This window comes from Sphaerodactylus townsendi, linkage group LG01 (genome assembly GCF_021028975.2).
Source record: "Sphaerodactylus townsendi isolate TG3544 linkage group LG01, MPM_Stown_v2.3, whole genome shotgun sequence".
Classification (NCBI taxonomy): Eukaryota; Metazoa; Chordata; class Lepidosauria; order Squamata; family Sphaerodactylidae; genus Sphaerodactylus; species Sphaerodactylus townsendi.
In genome coordinates this window covers 150,044,659-150,061,117 of record NC_059425.1, presented here as the reverse complement: position 1 = coordinate 150,061,117, position 16,459 = coordinate 150,044,659, and the positions used below count along the sequence as shown (strand labels likewise).

Below are 16,459 nucleotides of genomic sequence, written 5' to 3'. Positions count from 1 at the left end.
GTGTATCATCCTTAGGATTTAAAAGGATATGAAAGCTTGAGAATGTCAGCAGTAAGGAATTTCTTCTCCTTTTTTCCAAACTTATGAAACTGATAGGCTAGAACTATGATTGTAAATAGTACTATGTTTTTCTAGTAAATAGAAATTTTGAGCAGCTAGAGACAGTAAATGCAATCGTTTCTGCAGTGGATAAGCAGTAAAAGGAAATATTTCCATTGATAGCCCCACTCTCCATCAGCTAGTCATTCCTCTGGCTGTAGTTGTTTTTAAAAGTCAAGAAAAATAATCACCACAACTAAATGTTTTGTGTTGAGACAGCCAGGGAACAATCGGTGGTGTTTTCACAATTTATTTTAAGTGGGGAAATTTGCTTTTTCAGAAAATCCTTGTGACTGGATGCTTACAACTTCTTACAGACTAATAAAGCAGGAGTTAAGTGAGGGAGGGGCTGCTGGATATGGGTTGTTGTTTTTTACAGCTAGAGGTAAGGGAGTCTCCAGTTCAACATGGTCTAGTTAAGTATGATCTTAACACCAGAGATATGATTTCCTCTAAAAGTAAAGTTGGTAAGGCAGTAGAGAAACAAAATGGGGCTACCCACAGTCACAGAGGAGGATTCTGGCTCACCTGAGAGAAAGCCACATTATGGAAAAAATAGAGACATTTACTAATCTTTTAGCGAACACAAAATGTTGAGCACAAATGAATGGAATGTGGGAGGGTCTTAATCACATCAGAAACTTGAGGTGAGGTAGGGGGAAGTGTAAACAGCATATAGTATCCTGGAAAGGGGCCAGTTTAGTTTTGATGTGTGTGCCTGTGATGTCCCTCCAGCAGCCTTAATTTGTACCCTATCCAGGGTGTTAATACCAGATTCAAAACGAGCTGATTATAATAAACAGGACTTTAGGCAGTGAGTTTATAAAAGCAAGTTCAACTGTATCTGGGTCTTGAGTTCTGGAAAGGTTATGGATTGTACTGAATTTATACTTTACCATATATTTTTATTTTATTTTCTATTAATGATTTCCAGCATGCTGAAATTGGAAATACTATTGAGTGCCTAGACTCGGGTTACATACACTATAATTATAATTTTTACAACCCACAATGTATTCTTATAGTGGTTGCATTCTGTATATCACATTTAACTCTGCTTGCACATAAAGGTATTCAAAACTAGGTAGGTTGTCGCATTACTCTCACCTGTAGCTGGGGGAATTTGGAAAGAATATCGGACTTCAATTCCTCTGTCATCAGAATGGCTTCAAGCAGATGAACATCTGCCCAGCTGAACTGGTTACCAACAAGGAAATCTTGCCCTTTTAAAACCTTTGAAGAATCAAATCAGTTTTCATGGTAAGTGGAAGATCACTTTGATCAGAAATAATATAATACTCAGTTTTGGGTATTTGTGTCTCTTTGAAAACCAAAGCTATGGAATGCTGACACTGAGTAACAAGATCTGGCTCACTGTTACCCTCTTTGGGAATAACTAGACATTAACATGTCCCCAAGGACAACCTAGGGATGCTACCATCATTTTAGAGCTTAATACGGGTAATTTAAAAATGCCTTGAGGCCCTAGTCTTGCTTGCAACTGCAGCATGGCGGGATCAGGCATTCTTGTTCCCCTTCCCTCCATGCCTTTCAAATACTAAAACAGTCACCCTCTCTCTCTCTTTCACACACTCTATAGCTGGTTTGGCGCTTGAACAGGTCTTAGTCTTTGGAGCGGCCAAAAACAAGCTTGCTCCCTCTTCAACATGGGATCCCTTCAAATGTGTAAAACATGGCTACTGTGTCATCCCTTAACCTGCTCTTCTCCAGACTAGACATACCCAGCTCCCTAAGTCTCTCCTAGGGCATGGATTTCAGACTTTTTACCATTTTAGCTGCCTCCTCTGGACACTCTCTAGCTTATCAATACCCTTCTTGAATTTTAACTATATTATATACTGTTTTGTTTCATATGCCAATAAAGGCTTACTGAACTGACCCTTCTTGAATTGTGGTGTCCAGACCTGGACACAGAATTCCAGGTGAGGTTTATCCAATGAAGAATAGAGCGGTACTATTATTTCCCTGGATCTAGACACTATACTATTGATGTTGCCTAGAATTGCATTGGCTTCCTTAGCTGCCATTATCACACTGCTGACTCATGTTCAGCTTATGGTCTATTAAGACTCTCAGATCCCTTTCAGATGTACTGTTGTCAAGTTAGGTGTTGCCCAGCTTATATATCTGTGCATTACATTTTTTCTGCCTAAGTATAGTATCTGACATTTCTCCCTGTTGAAATTCATCTTGTTAGTTTTAGCACAACTCTAATCTGTCTATGTCATATTAAATTCTGACCCTATCCTCTGGGGTGTTAGCTACCTCTCCTTATTTGGTGTCATTTGCAAATTTGAGTAGCATGCTCTCGGTTCCATCATCCAAGTCATTTATAAAAATATTGTATGGCACTGAGCCCAGCACAGAACTCTGCGGCACTCCACTAGCCACTTCTCTCCAAGATGAAGAGAAGTGGCCAGTGGAGTACCACAGGGTTCTGTCATTTACCTTTTCATAAACTGGGAAGTATCTGGTTGTGGCCCTGTCAATGATTAGGGCATTTTTCTTTGCTTTTTCCTCATGGGTCAGGAATATGAGAGACATAATCATCTCCATCAGATCAGTGGTTCCTTCCACGTACATGTTTATCCTGAAATAAAGAGTTCTCACAGTTAAGTATGTCATTGAAATGGCATATTAGTTGTGCATCAAATGGTTTTAGTGTCACTAATATAGGGTGGGATCCAATAAGCTTTTCTGCTTGTTAAACTGAAACAAAAAAAGAGTCCCTTATGACCACCAACCCCCCCACCACCACCACCACCACCACGCTGTGTATCATGGAACCTGACCATACAAAAGCCGCATGGGTTGGGGACTGAAGTAGGGTTTGCAGTTGGACAAGACTCAGTGAAAAAGCTGGCTAGGGACAAATAGTGCAGCTAGGGTGCCTGCCAGGAGCAGCAGGTGCAAAAATGGAAAGAAACAGCTTCATGCAATGCTGTTGGAATTTCCCAACTATCAGTGACAATAGCCATAGAGATTTCAGAAATTCCTGGATCATTGCCTGGCACTGTGATGTCACTTCTGGGCACATGAATGGAAGCAGTGTTCCGTTTGTTATGCAATGCTTGTTTCCACAATCTCCATCCATCAAATCTTAAATAAAATCCACACTGTCCCATTTTCCTTAGCTGACGAGATAGGCATAGCTGGTGATACACAATTTATAGGCTATCTTTCAGCTGACAGCAGAAAAATAAAACCTCAGTTCTGCTAAAGGGACCAGAATCCGAAGATTCCAGGAAACATTCCTTGGTAGCTTTGGGGTCTGGTTTTGGAGCAATTGCCTTTCTGAGAAGGATGCTGCTGCAAAAACTCATCTTTCTGCAGGATTCCCGCCTGTTATAAAAGGATTTTGCTCCCCATGAATCTATGGCCCCTTCTGCACACGCAGAATAATGCATTTTCAAACCACTTTCACAACTGTTTGCAAGTGGATTTTGCTATTCTGCACAGCTTCAAAGAGCATTGAAAGCAGTTTGAAAGTGCATCATTCTGCATGTGCGGAAGGACCCTATGTCCTGAGTAACACTGTAAATACTTGAACTTCGAAAAGTGCATCTGTTCCACATTATTTTTACTTAACGTGATGGTAGTGCTTGAATCCACTGGACTTTTCCCAGAGGAACAATAATTTCTGCCTGATGTGTGTGACTTTCTCATCTCCGCCCTCCCATGGCAGCCCAGAATGACCCCCCCCCCCCCGGCTCCTTCTGAGGTGCTGTGGAAGTGGGAGATGAGAATGCTGCACACCACGGCTGAAAATAGTTACATTTATGGAAAAACTGGTGGAGCCAAGCCAATGTTTTTACTACAGATAACACAAGTATAAAAGAAAGTCTGAACACAAGGCAGAGACATCATACAGAGTTTTCTCGTTCAGGTCCTTCCCATAAAGGTTGTGCTTTGTTGCTATGTAGTTGAGAATGGCTCGTGTTTGCACTATCTTCATCCCATCAATTTCCACCATGGGCACCTGCTGAAAAAGCAGGACTCCATCTTGTGAAAGGAAAAAGAAGAGACTCGTTTAGCCTTCAGATTGACAACCCCTCCAGGTGGTGCATGAAGATTCCCCCCCCCCCCAATTACAGCTGTTCTCCAGATGACAGACATTAGTTCCCCTGGGGGAAAATGATTACTTTGGAGGGTAGACTTTATGGTATTATAACCTGCTGAGGTCCCTCTTGCCATGCTCCTTCCTGTCCAGGCTCCATCACTCAAATCTCCAGGAATTTTCCAACCCAGAGTTGGTAACCCTATTCAATCTTCACATAGAAACTGTACTGTGTACACTTGATTTTTCTTCACAAATGCATAGAGCAATTCTCATTTTACATGCAGTGCATGTATAGCTGAACATGTGAGTTACACTTATTTATTTAGATACTGGTCCCCAATTTCATCTGTAAAGTAAATGTGTGTTGATTCCTTCTTACAAACAGGTGTATGCATACATGAAGTTATTACATGCAGCCACTGTTACATGTGAACAGGGCGAGGGTTGAGGTGACTGAATGTTTGAAATTGATCCAAGCTGCCTACCAAATACAAAACACTCAGATCTCTTACATAAACATTTCTTAGAGCAACTTTTGTTTACGGAATGTGGTACTGACATCCTGATTTTGATTGTTTAATGTGTTGTTGACATCCTGATTTTGATAGGTAAACTAGACCCAAGCCAGTATACTTACCACTGCGTAATTTTTCCAAATCTTCTTTTGTTTCTACAAATTCTTCTTCAAACTGAAACACAAATGTTTGATTTGTTATACAAATCATGGAGGATGAAGAGTCAGCATGGTGTAGTGGTCAAGAGCAGGTGGTCTCTAATCTGGAGAACCAGCTTTGATTCCCCACTTCTCCTTATGAGTGATGGAATCTTATCTGGTGAATGAGATTTGCTTCTGCGGTCCTGCTGGGTGACCTTGGGCTAGTCACGGTTCGTTCAGAACTCTCTCAGCCCCACCCCTAAGGGCTCTGTTGTCAGGAGAGGAAGGGAAACAAGTTTGTAACTCACTTTGAGACTCCATGCAGGAGGGAAAGGTGGCGCCACCTATACCTATACTTGTGCTTTTACTCATTTCACATTTTAAATGTTAATGTGTAGTTAGTTTCGCTGCTTTTATAAGTTTTAGTTTATTTATGATATTTTATGATTGTATCCATTATATGTTGTGCGCCGCCCAGAGCCCTTCGGGGACGGGGCGGGATAGAAATTTGAAACATAAATAAATAAATAAATAAATATATAAATCCAAGCTCTTCAGCTTCTTAATTCATCATGTACCCTTTTATTTTACTTAAAAGCAGCTGATATTTTATGGAATATGTTTTCAAAAACAACATGTTGCAGAATGGGAACAGTGAAACAGTATATCTTTGATTTGCCTAGTATTTATTCACTACTGAAAAGATACTGGGAAGAAAATGGATACTTTGTCTCTATGGACATCATGTGCTCTGATAGTATACAATACTGAATAGTGGTTTAAAGGTTCCTCTTAATTATTTTCACTGAGCAGATCAGCCACACTGTTCAGAGGATCACAGAGCTCGGAATGGCCTACAATGTCAAACGGTTCAGCCTTCTGAACTAGGAGGAGGAGGAGGAGGAGTTTGGATTTATATCCTCCCTTTCTCTCCTGTAGGAGACTCAAAGGGGCTTACAATCTCCTTGCCCTTCCCCCCCTCACAACAAACACCCTGTGAGGTGGGTAGGGCTGAGAGAGCTCTGAGAAGCTGTGACTAGCCCAAGGTCACCCAGCTGGTGTGTGTGGGAGTGTACAGGCTAATCTGAATTCCCCAGATAAGCCTCCACAGCTCAGGCAGCAGAGCGGAGAATCAAACCCGGTTCCTCCAGATTAGATACACGAGCTCTTAACCTCCTACGCCACTGCTAGGATGATGACTCCTAAACCTCTCCAGAATCATATTGTGTCATTTGAATGGCTGGGACTTATTGATAAGCTGCCTTGTGTCCTGCTGTGCATGAGTGACAAAAGCAGACTAATTTCATTTTTTACAAACAGTTAATGGCTTGAACACGGGGTTGTCAACCTCAAGTTGGGCCCTGGAATTCTCTGAGAATTATAACCAGACTACAAAGATCTGGAGGAAATGGCAGTTTTGGAGGATGGACTCTGTGGCAGTGCATCCATGCTGAACTCTTCCCCCGCACCCAGAAACTACTGCCCAAATCACCAGGAAATTCCCAAGCTGAACTTGGCATCCCTATTTGAAGGTGTATGATCCAGCGACATGATTGATTCTAAGGAGTTCTGGACCCAGTAAGTGCCTGGATGGAAGACTACATAAGACACAATCCAGTCAAAGTTATTTTGTTCTCAGTAGTGGAGGAGCATCTGATTTGCATTCAGGTTCAATCCCTTCTGTTAAAAGGATCAGGGATCAGGTGATATGAAAGACCGCTCTACCTGAGACCCTGGACAGTTGCTGTCAGTCAGAGTAACCTTGGGGGACAAATGGTCCATCATGTGTTGTGAGTAACCTGTCCTCTGAAAGAAGACAAATGGAACAAGGCAATCCTAGCATGTCAGAAAAAGCACAACAACTGAATTATGATGTTCTTTGTCAGGAAAGTGTGCACAGGATATGCCAACAAACGAATACACTTATTGGGACACTGGGACACTGAACCCGTTCTTATTGAGCAACTCCATTTGCAACCGAGACCAACTCCTTTCGATCATCAGTTCATTCACCCATTATTGCCTTTCCATTTAAATATGTTCTAACCTCAATTCCAGCTGCTGCAAGTAGCCAGCGGATGGATTCCATTTTCCCTCTTCCGTTGACATAATGCAGTTTAGGTTTCCCAGCCATCTTCCAAGTAATCTTCTATTCTGCCAAGAAAAATGGAGTTCATCATACAATATCAGTATTACAGTTTTCTCAGAGGCCTGAATGAAAAGCTCCTGGGACAGCACTTACTTGGCTACCTTAGGAGGATAAAGCACTGAGACCACTATATTATTTGCTTATTTACTGATATATGAAAAGGCATTCTTATTCCCACATAATCTGTATTCACAAGGGACTACAGCCTACTCACAGAAGTCTGTCTGCTTTTCTGTGTGTTCTAGACTGAAAACTGCTATGTGTGCGTGCACAAAACACACGCACTGGACCTTTATGCATGCTGTGCTTACCTCAAGGCAGTTTACATGCAAGGAGACCCCACTGATTGCTCCAAGCCACCATTTTGCCTGCACCTGCTTCCAGGTCATTCCCAGATCAGCTCGTTGAATGCTGGCGCCCCCCCCCCTTTTTTTTTAATTTGGGAGGGGATGTTTTAGTGTTCTATTGCTCCTGCAGTAGAATGTTAGTGTAAACATTTTTTTTTTTTAAAAAAAAAGGTCCATTGTTTCCCCCAGAAATGCCTGCGAAGGAGTGAGTGGGAAAAAGCTGAGAGGTGAAAAACCCAAAGCAGGGCAAAAGATCAGAGAGGAAGACCACTCAAAAGTGGAGATTATTCCTCCATGGCTCTGACCCTCAGTTTGATACACTTCCTGGGGATCAGTTTATGCTTCCTACTTCTGGATCTCTTTGTGTGTTAATCACAGTTATAACTTTTATGTCTGATTTCTTCTCTTCCAGTCCTGTGCTTCTGATGTCCTTTGACTTCCTATTACTGTTTTTGTATTTCAGTGAGACTCATGTCTGGTTAGCCTGAAGTCTATTAGTCCTGACAATATTTCAGATTAATGGGTCTTAGCTTACAATACCATATGATTGTCTTTAAAGTGTCATGTGCTTCTTTTTTAGCTGCAGCAGACCAGTTAATTTAACGTCACTGAAAGCATCTGTCCCGTGACACCATCATAGATCCTCATTTTGGTGGATTTATGATGGCATAGTGTCCAAAGACTTTCCCTGATAAATGGCTTATCATATGAAGGCAGCCATCACAAGGAGCAATCCTAAATGGCCACAACAGAACAGTTTTGGGTGTGAACTGCCCAGTAAAATATACCAAATCAATGAAGAATTTGCAATGGACCATTAATTTCTCCTCTAGGTATACATAGTACAAGAGTTAAAAATCTGCTTAGTTAGTGTGTTTTTCAAGGCTGGAGAAGTTGAAGATTAGCTTTTACAACATGTTATATAATAATCAGCTGAGGGGGCAGGGAGACAACAGTTACTACACTTGATCTGCCAATAATTCCTGCAGGACACTCAGGAACTCTGCAGAAGAATTGTAGGTAGGAAAGGAATTCAGTATGGTGGATTCTTCCCGCACCGGGGTTAATGTTGCCAGTCTCCAGAGAGTGGCTAGAAATCTCCCAGATTAAAACTGGTCTCCATGTTACAGAGATCAGTTCCCCTGAAGAAAACAGCTCGAACACAGTTTAAACACAGCCTGTCTGAAATTCAAGCAATAGGAATATTTGTCCACTGATGTTTGCAGAATTTCAGCAAGTTGGATTCACCAGGCATAAGAATGAGCTTGATAGTCTTTGTGGTCTTGCTGTGCAGTCCGACATGGGATTGCACATGCACAGGCCTGCCGCAGGAAGATCTGACAAGATTCTGAGTAGCTCTGCAGCTAAGAGTGCTCCTCCCCTTACCACTGCCAGTGGCGCTGAGGGAGCCTTCCCACCCACGTTCTCACAGTTTGGAGGGGAGGTTCATGGGGTCTAATCTTGGTTCAAATTTCCTGCCATAGAGCATGACGCAAATGCCTTACAACCAATCAGTGAGTGCGGTGCTGTTCTTGCAAGAGCACGATAACCAACCAGAAATTGGGGCAGGGTAGACGTGCTGATGTCATAACAGGAGCACGTTTTTGCGGGAGAAAAAAGAGTCCCACCCCAACACGGCACGACAGCCAATCAGGAGAGACCCACCAAGCCGATTGCGTGGTAGTTGGGATTGTTACATTTCTTGAATCCATGATAGGCCTAGATGTCTTCACTGGAAACATGCTGCGGTGGGGAGGTTGAAACCTCGATAAAAGGTGCAGTTTATTTTCAAACTTGGTTTGATCTAGATTGAATTTCCCGGTGGGGATTCGGCCTAAGCTGGCGTGTAAGTCCACCTTATCTCTGAGAAACTTAGTGAAGTGGGGAATCTAACCTCAGAGTCCTTAGGTCCCTCGCCCTCCTGGAAGACATTATAGCCACTAGGAAAGCAGCTTTGTACAAAGGCTAATGTAAGTCACATTTAAACTTAGGTTCAAAGGTTTTTCTCATCATCTTAGATAACATTAAGGATAAACTCCACTGTGGCACCGGAGGGTGGATGGGGGAAACAAGTAGTTTAGTCCGTTCAAAAACCTCTTTGTGAAAGTATGGGCAAAATGAGAATTAGAGTCAACACCAATGTGGAACCAAGAAATCACCACTAAATGCAGTTTAAAGGATGAGTTGGCCAGGCCATTAACTTTCAGAGTCAACAGATATTCAAACACAGATGACGTGTCACAAATCTCTAGACTGATGTTATTTCACTCAGTCCAGACAGCAAACTTTGCCCACTTGGCACTGTATGAATAGAGGGCCCATCTGCAGGAGGTCCTCCTGACGAGGAAATTGCCAAAAACATTCTCTGGGTAGGTGCCACACAAGGGGAAGTCATGGTCATCAAGACCAAAACAGGACGACTGAAATGCAAGGAGTCTTGTCTGCCAGAATTTTGGCTAGAACCCTGTTCAACAGGGGGAAAGGGGGAAACAGATACATCAGATCCTGCTTCCAAGAGTACTAGAAGGCATCCCCCATTGAATCTCTCCATAGACCCGCACCATAGTAATAACAGGAACGCCTTTTGTTTTCTGCTGATGCAAAGAGATCCACAGTCAGGTTTCCCCAACACTGGAGAACTGGGCACAGTCACTTCCAATTCAAAGACCACTCGTGCTAGTCCCTCAAGCCTCTGCTCAAGTCGTTTGTCACAGTGTTTTCTTGACTGGCTCAAGCACAGCGTAGAGGTGGACACGATTTTCTATTGCCTATTTCTACAGAAGTAAGGCCTCTTCACAAAGGGTCCCTGATCCTGTGCCCCCTTGTCTGTTTACATAAAACATGTTGTCCATGGCGATGAGAACAAATTTGTTCAACACCAATTCTGAAAAAGAGACCAAAGCATACCTTACAGTCCGTAATTCTACCCTATTGATATGTCTTCCTCCTTTAACTTTCTCCTCAGCGATTAACAGACCTCAGCCAGAAAGTTCCTCTCTAAGCAGCAGTAAAGAAAGAATTAAATGTGTGCCTGCACAGAAGACAACTTGATGAATAACAGTTACAAATAAGCGCAACACTGTTTTTCACCCTACATTTAACACCCATTGCATGGGGATGTGTGGAGACTCATTCCAATCAAGACACTAACACATACTTGTTGGAAATAAATCGGCCGCAGCCCAAAATTTATTTAACATAACCAAAACCTTGAAGCTGGGCGAGCATAACAGAGCACATCCTGGCCCCCAGGCAGCAAACCGCTGAACCTGGTTATAGGGCATGAAAGCTGACCCATAGGCCCTTCCGGACCAGAACCCCTGTCCGGCATATCTGAGGGGACTGGAACAGGAAGTTACTAGATGCCACATGGTATAAAATCCAATTTGTGACACCCCTCCCCTGCAGACATGAGCTCTCAGCCACTGACCCCAAGGCTTTGCTTACCTGCCAGAGCTCTATGCACCACCACGGACCTCATGGGAGGCCCCGAGGTGGGAAGGTCGGCTGCATAAGCTACTGCCTTCCCAAATGGGATGTGCTCTTATACCCTCCGCCACCGAGCTGTTGAACCAACAGCTCCCGCTAACTTCCAGCAGCCCAGAGTCACACCGCTCAGTGCGTGCCCATGAAAGCACTGCATCCAAAGCAAACGGATTTTAGCCAGCTCAGTGTGGGCAGCGAGAAGCCCACTGCAGCCAGAGCATGGTGGACATCATGCAACCAGATGTCCTGGCTAATCCGATAAGTGGACTCCATCGGGCAAAAACAATGCTGGTAGAGCATGAGATAGATCAACATGGGGAATAACATCCCCATGCTCCCATTACCAGCGGACCTTGGACCGACACAGTTTAGACCTGGTTTGTTAACCCTGGCGAACCCACAAAGCGTTCCCTCAAGTCCCTGCGCTTCTAGTAAGCCGCGACAAAACAGTTTAGTCTTCGGCATCTTACTGTGGAGCAGCATTAAGTCGTCCCTCATGGAGTTCTGCAACGCCACCCCTTTAGAGTCAGGAATGTCATTTTCCCCAAGTTGAATCAAAACTGCATCAGGGAAGCCTTGGCTGGCCAAAAGGCCGTAATAATAAATATCTATCTATCTATCTATCTGCATCAGGGAAGCCAAATTGCAGGACGGAGTTCCGCAACCGGAGAAGCAGAGCAGGCCACATCATGCCTCGTCTCGCCAGCCAGCGAATATCCACCGAGGTGTCCAGGCCCAGTCGATCTCCCCACCCAGATTGCTTCGCCTACCGGCCCGCCCAGTGGACAATACTGTGACCAACCAGCCAAACTTGGTACCGGCGGGCCACGGAACTATAAAGAGAACAAAGTTACAGCGACAGGTGAGGCCGGACATAAACACGATAGGCTAGAGACCTCCAGCGGCCTAAAGCCTGAATCTCAGTTGCTGAGTGTCCTTCCTGAGAGGCCGTGGTTTGCGCTCGATTCGAAGGAGTGAGAACCAAACTGTTCAGCGGGGAGGCCCACAAATTGTGGGCAATGCCGCCAGAACCCGCTAGGAGTGGTATCTGGACTGCCAATCCATCCCACTATGGATGAACGGTGGACCCTGCCCCTTCGGGGCGAATGGCCAAAATGCAGCCATGTGTGCCACCGGACAGGAGACCCTGGTGGGGAAGGGCCAAAGTCACTCTGGTTCCTCGGCGCTGGTCAGTCTTGGACCCCGCCAACCATATAAGTAGGCTCCCATCGGCCATGCGACATCCACTCTTTAGCAAAGCCTTAGGGGCCGATGGATGTGGTGGGCCAGAGCAACTAATTCGCTACCCGAAGGCCCCATAAAGCGCCAAAGTAAATAAGGCTTGAAATAGTGCAGCCTCATAAGCAGAGTCACATACTGTTTCTGTAACATTAATTAGAGTCCCTAAGAGCTCCCTGGTGATGGGCCGCCTACTGTCTTGTGGCCTAGGGGAAGCGCGCTGCCACCCGGCCACCGCTCTCCTAGCCTCAAAGGACCGTGAGTGGTCGGTGATCCCCAGAGCCTGGCTGAAAATGAAATGGCCGCCAAATGGACCTTAATAGTCCTGGCAGCCATTCGACGGTCCCTCAATTCCACCAGATACCGGAGAACCAAATCCTTAGCAAACCCTTATGTACAGGTTCGCCGATGGAAGCTGCAAATGCAAAAGGTGTTCAAGAAGCCCCTTCATGCAGCTGACGTGTAGCTGGGGCCAGTGACAAGACACCTTAACCCGGCTATGGACTGTCTCCAAGACGCATACAGATGGTCTGGACACTTCTCCGGAAACTGGCTGGCTTCGAGCTAGGGGAGATGGCAGCGGCTGACCTGATGGCGAGACAAAGTCAGCTATGTTGTTATTTATACCTGGCAGAAAAACAGCTTTAAAGAGATGTTGTTAGACAGGCAAAATAACAATTCCGATTACTAGCCGCGTACGCTCATGACCGGCTGGACTGCCGGTTTACCACCACAACAACAGCCTGGTTGTCACACCAGAACTTTAACTGTGTGGTCATGAAACACATCCTTCCAGATGTGGACCGCCCAGCCACCAGAGGGAACAACTCAAAGAAAGTCATATCCATAAAAATTCCAGTCTGATTCCACGCTGATGGCCATTTCCCTGCACACCACTGGCCCCTGAAATAAATACCGAAACCTATAGAGCCAGCTGCATCGGTATGAACTTGAAAACTTTCTTGCAGCTCCCAAGGCACTTGCCAAATTGAAACCCCATTATAGTTTTCAAGAAAACCAACCAAACCCGTAGGAATTAGGTAAGCAAACCAGAAGTCACCCCTGATGTGATGGTGGGGAACTGAGTAGCCTGCCATGGACCTGGCAGTGAGAACAAAGGCCCTTCCGGGAGACCACCCTGCAGGCCAAAATTAAGGTGCCCAAGCAGGGGACTGTATTTCCCGCAGTCTGCACTTCCTTTTAGCAGAGATTTCACTAATCCAGTGTATAGCGCCCGTCCAGCTTATCAAGGCAGGGGAAGATGTTCCTCCTATTGTGTCCAACTGAATTCCTAAGCAGGTTAAGCAAGACACAGGCCCTTCGGTCTTGCGGCCGCCAAAGGAACTCCCAACTCTGCCGCTAAGTCCTGAAAAGCCGACAACATCGCTGCACAGTCATCAGTGCCGGCTGCACCTACAAATAAAAAGTCATCAAGATAATAGGTAACTTTTGCTGATGGCATGCGATCTTTGATTGCCCATTCCAAAAGGTGCTAAATTTTTCAAAAGCAGCAAACTATAGAGAGGCATCCCATGGGCATGCATTTATCAACATACCACGGTCCCTCAAATCGAAAACCTAAGAGTTCGAAGTCCCTGGGGTGTATGGGCAGCGGCGAAGAAGCCGACTGTATGCATTTGGCTAACAGGCGAGGCTGTTCCCACCTCGAATGATACTCACTGCCTCATCCAAAGTGGCGTACCGAACTGAGCAAATGCCCGGTCGATGAAGTCGTTCACCCGACCCCTCGCGGGTAGGACAAGTGTTGTATCATTCTATACTCCCGGGGTCTTTGGGGACCACCCCAATGGGGAAACCCTGAGGTTGGGTAGCGGCTCAGCAAAGGGGCCTGCAATCCTACCAGCCAGGCATTCTTTTTGAAATTTTGGCGGCCCACTGCAAAGGCAATTCCCTGGCTGATTTTAAGTTGGGAGCTGATGTTGCCTCCCTGTTCCCCAAAAAAGGAATGTGGAAACCCCATTGGAATCCCTCCTTCCAAGTATAATCGTCTTCCCAGCGGGTACCTGTCCAGCCACTGGGATAAAGGCGCCTGCAGCACTAGAGGGGAGGCTGAGGACTCTGCAGGACCTCCGGGACTTCAAGCCTTCTGGACGGGGAAGGATCCTCCCTGGCCACCACACGTCCTTCTTAAGCTGCGAGGAGCCAGGGTTCCGGCCCGCACGTTGAAAGGGAGGCAGCGCCAGTTGAGGGGCACTGTATCCTGGTGTGGGCCCGAAGCATCTAGAGCAAGAGTGCTCAAACCTGCACTTATCTTTCCTACAAGAGCCCTGATTAAAGGCCCAACAAGCGTGCCGTGGCGGGTCTAAGCTGGCTAACCCTTTCTTCTTTGACCTTTCCCCACTAGGGGGTGACCTTGACCACATTTGTCATCCACGTTTGATAGGTGGATTATGTCCACCCTGCTGACCTGCAAGGCGATGTGAAGCACTGCTGAAATGCTTCATCATATTTTCAATGCTGCTTTCGTCCCCGAGAGGATCCGGGCTTTTCAAAACTGCATTGGCCCAGTGAGCAGCCAGGTGCCAGGCCCTTAGAGGGTGGCCCGGCTGCAATAAGTGCCATATACTCCATAAACCCTTTTGACCAGTTGTCAAAAGAGCGGCCGCTCTTTCGGGCGTTCCCTCTTCTTTCTGGCCGAATGGGAACCGGACTCCTCAGGATCCTCTTCCGGCCGCAAAACCGTGAAGAGGTCCACGTAGTAGCCGTCCAGGGCTCTTTCCCTCAGTTTTCTCGGTAAATGGGAGCCCGGAGGATCTCCAGGATCCCATGCTGAGCAAAAAGCTGCCAGCTCTGGATTCCCTGCACTGTCCGCTACAGCAAGGTCCCCTTTTCTCCTTTGAATGATCCACTGAGGGAGAGCTGGCACCTTTTCCCCCCGCTCCCAGTAATCCCCTGCCGCCTGGGCGGACTCCTCATCTGTCGACTCACCGGATGAGGATGAACTAGGGGAACGATGAGAACGACGAGAGGCCTTCTTCCCCCTGCGTCTTGCTCTGGCGCGTGCTCTGGCCGATTGGCTTGAAGAGCCTGCCAACTCTGGACCCTGAACTATGGGGCCCGCCACTACTGCAGGAGCTAGGCCTCCAGAAGGTGGCTGGCAACCCAAGCTCTGCTGGGCTTGATTCCCAACAAAGGTGGGAACGGAGGAACTCAAGCCCTGCTGAATGTTAGACCCTGCAAAGGGGGGAACAGAGGAACCCATGCTCTGCTGGACCTGAGTCCCTGCCAAAGTAGGCCCAGAGGAACCCGAGCTCTGCTGCAATTGAGTTCCCGCAAAAGGGGGAACAAAGGAACCCAAACCCTGCTGGAGCTGAGTTCCTGCAAATGGGGGGACATAGGAACCCAAGCTCTGCTGAATCTGATGCCCCCTAAATGGGGGGCTGGGAGAATTGAGTCCTTGAGGAGGCCAAAGACCGGGATGCACCTGTTGGCTTCCCCCGAGACTTCCTAACCATTGTCCAAAGCCAGGGGCGGGGTTAAATTGCCCTGGCCAAACCATCCCAGGATTCACATTCATGCCCATGCCCACGTATGGAGCATATGGGTAGGGACATGACATGAAAACAGCACTTGAATTTGTAGGTAAACCACTTTGAGCAGCCGGAGCCACGAACCCTGCAGGATCGCTTGGCCCCGCCCGCGTGGAAGGAGGCCGCGGTGGACCTGGGGTACCAGGCACTGGTTGTACCGGCGACCCCCGGCCGGGCTCTGCCCCCGACTGAATTTGTGCTGGCAGGCCCACAGCGGATGTGGCACATGCCGCCGAGCTGGAAGGGGAGGCAAGAATCCCAGATTGAGCAGGAGTGGCGGGCATCCCCAGATTGTCATGGGGTGTTCCTGCATCAGCCTCCCGGGCTACTACTAGAGTGGGTCCCAGTTGCTGCTGCGCCAAAGCCCTACTGGTCGCGGCCCGTGCCACATTCCGTGACCTCGTTTTGGTAGCTTTTGGCTTCGTGGCCATGGTACAGAATGTCCACTGAATATCGCCAACTGCAAAGTAAACTTATTATGAGCTATAAAATACAACTATAATATAAACCTATCAGTGTTAGCCAGCAGAAAATATCTTGTTTGTTTGTTGCTGCTTGTTCATTTAGATAGGCAGGCCCATCCACGAACGAAATGGCCTGAAATCCTCTCCACTTGACTAACCAAACTGCCTGATATTCTATGGGAAGGGATGTAGTCGACCCACGTGGTCAGCGTAAGAACGAGACGAGACGCGGAGATAACATCTGGTGGAGATCGCCAGCAGCGGGAGCCCGGAGGTCCGTGTTCCTAGCGAGTCTCCCGCGTGCCGGTTCCTGGCACCTTTTATTGTTATTCTATCGGGGGCGTGTAGGAGGGAGGACCGGGGGGAGTTCCGGGAGAGCGAGGCGGGA

General features: G+C 46.6%; 1 protein-coding gene across 3 annotated transcripts in view; it reads right to left on the bottom strand.

Moving 5' to 3' along the window:
* Positions 1-16,459, bottom strand: part of LOC125433090 (glutathione S-transferase-like) — a 30,866-nt gene that overhangs the window by 1,589 nt on the left and 12,818 nt on the right. For 2 of the 3 annotated variants that reach the window (XM_048497433.1, XM_048497441.1), the window contains exons 2-6: positions 6,883-6,989; positions 4,818-4,869; positions 3,990-4,122; positions 2,569-2,710; positions 1,207-1,332 (exon numbers count right to left, since the gene is read on the bottom strand). In XM_048497433.1, coding sequence (XP_048353390.1) covers positions 1,207-1,332; positions 2,569-2,710; positions 3,990-4,122; positions 4,818-4,869; positions 6,883-6,969 — 540 coding nt within the window. In that variant the 5' untranslated portion in view covers positions 6,970-6,989. The remainder of the gene's footprint in view (positions 1-1,206; positions 1,333-2,568; positions 2,711-3,989; positions 4,123-4,817; positions 4,870-6,882; positions 6,990-16,459) is intronic. The other variant, XM_048497451.1, reaches the window with a different exon arrangement.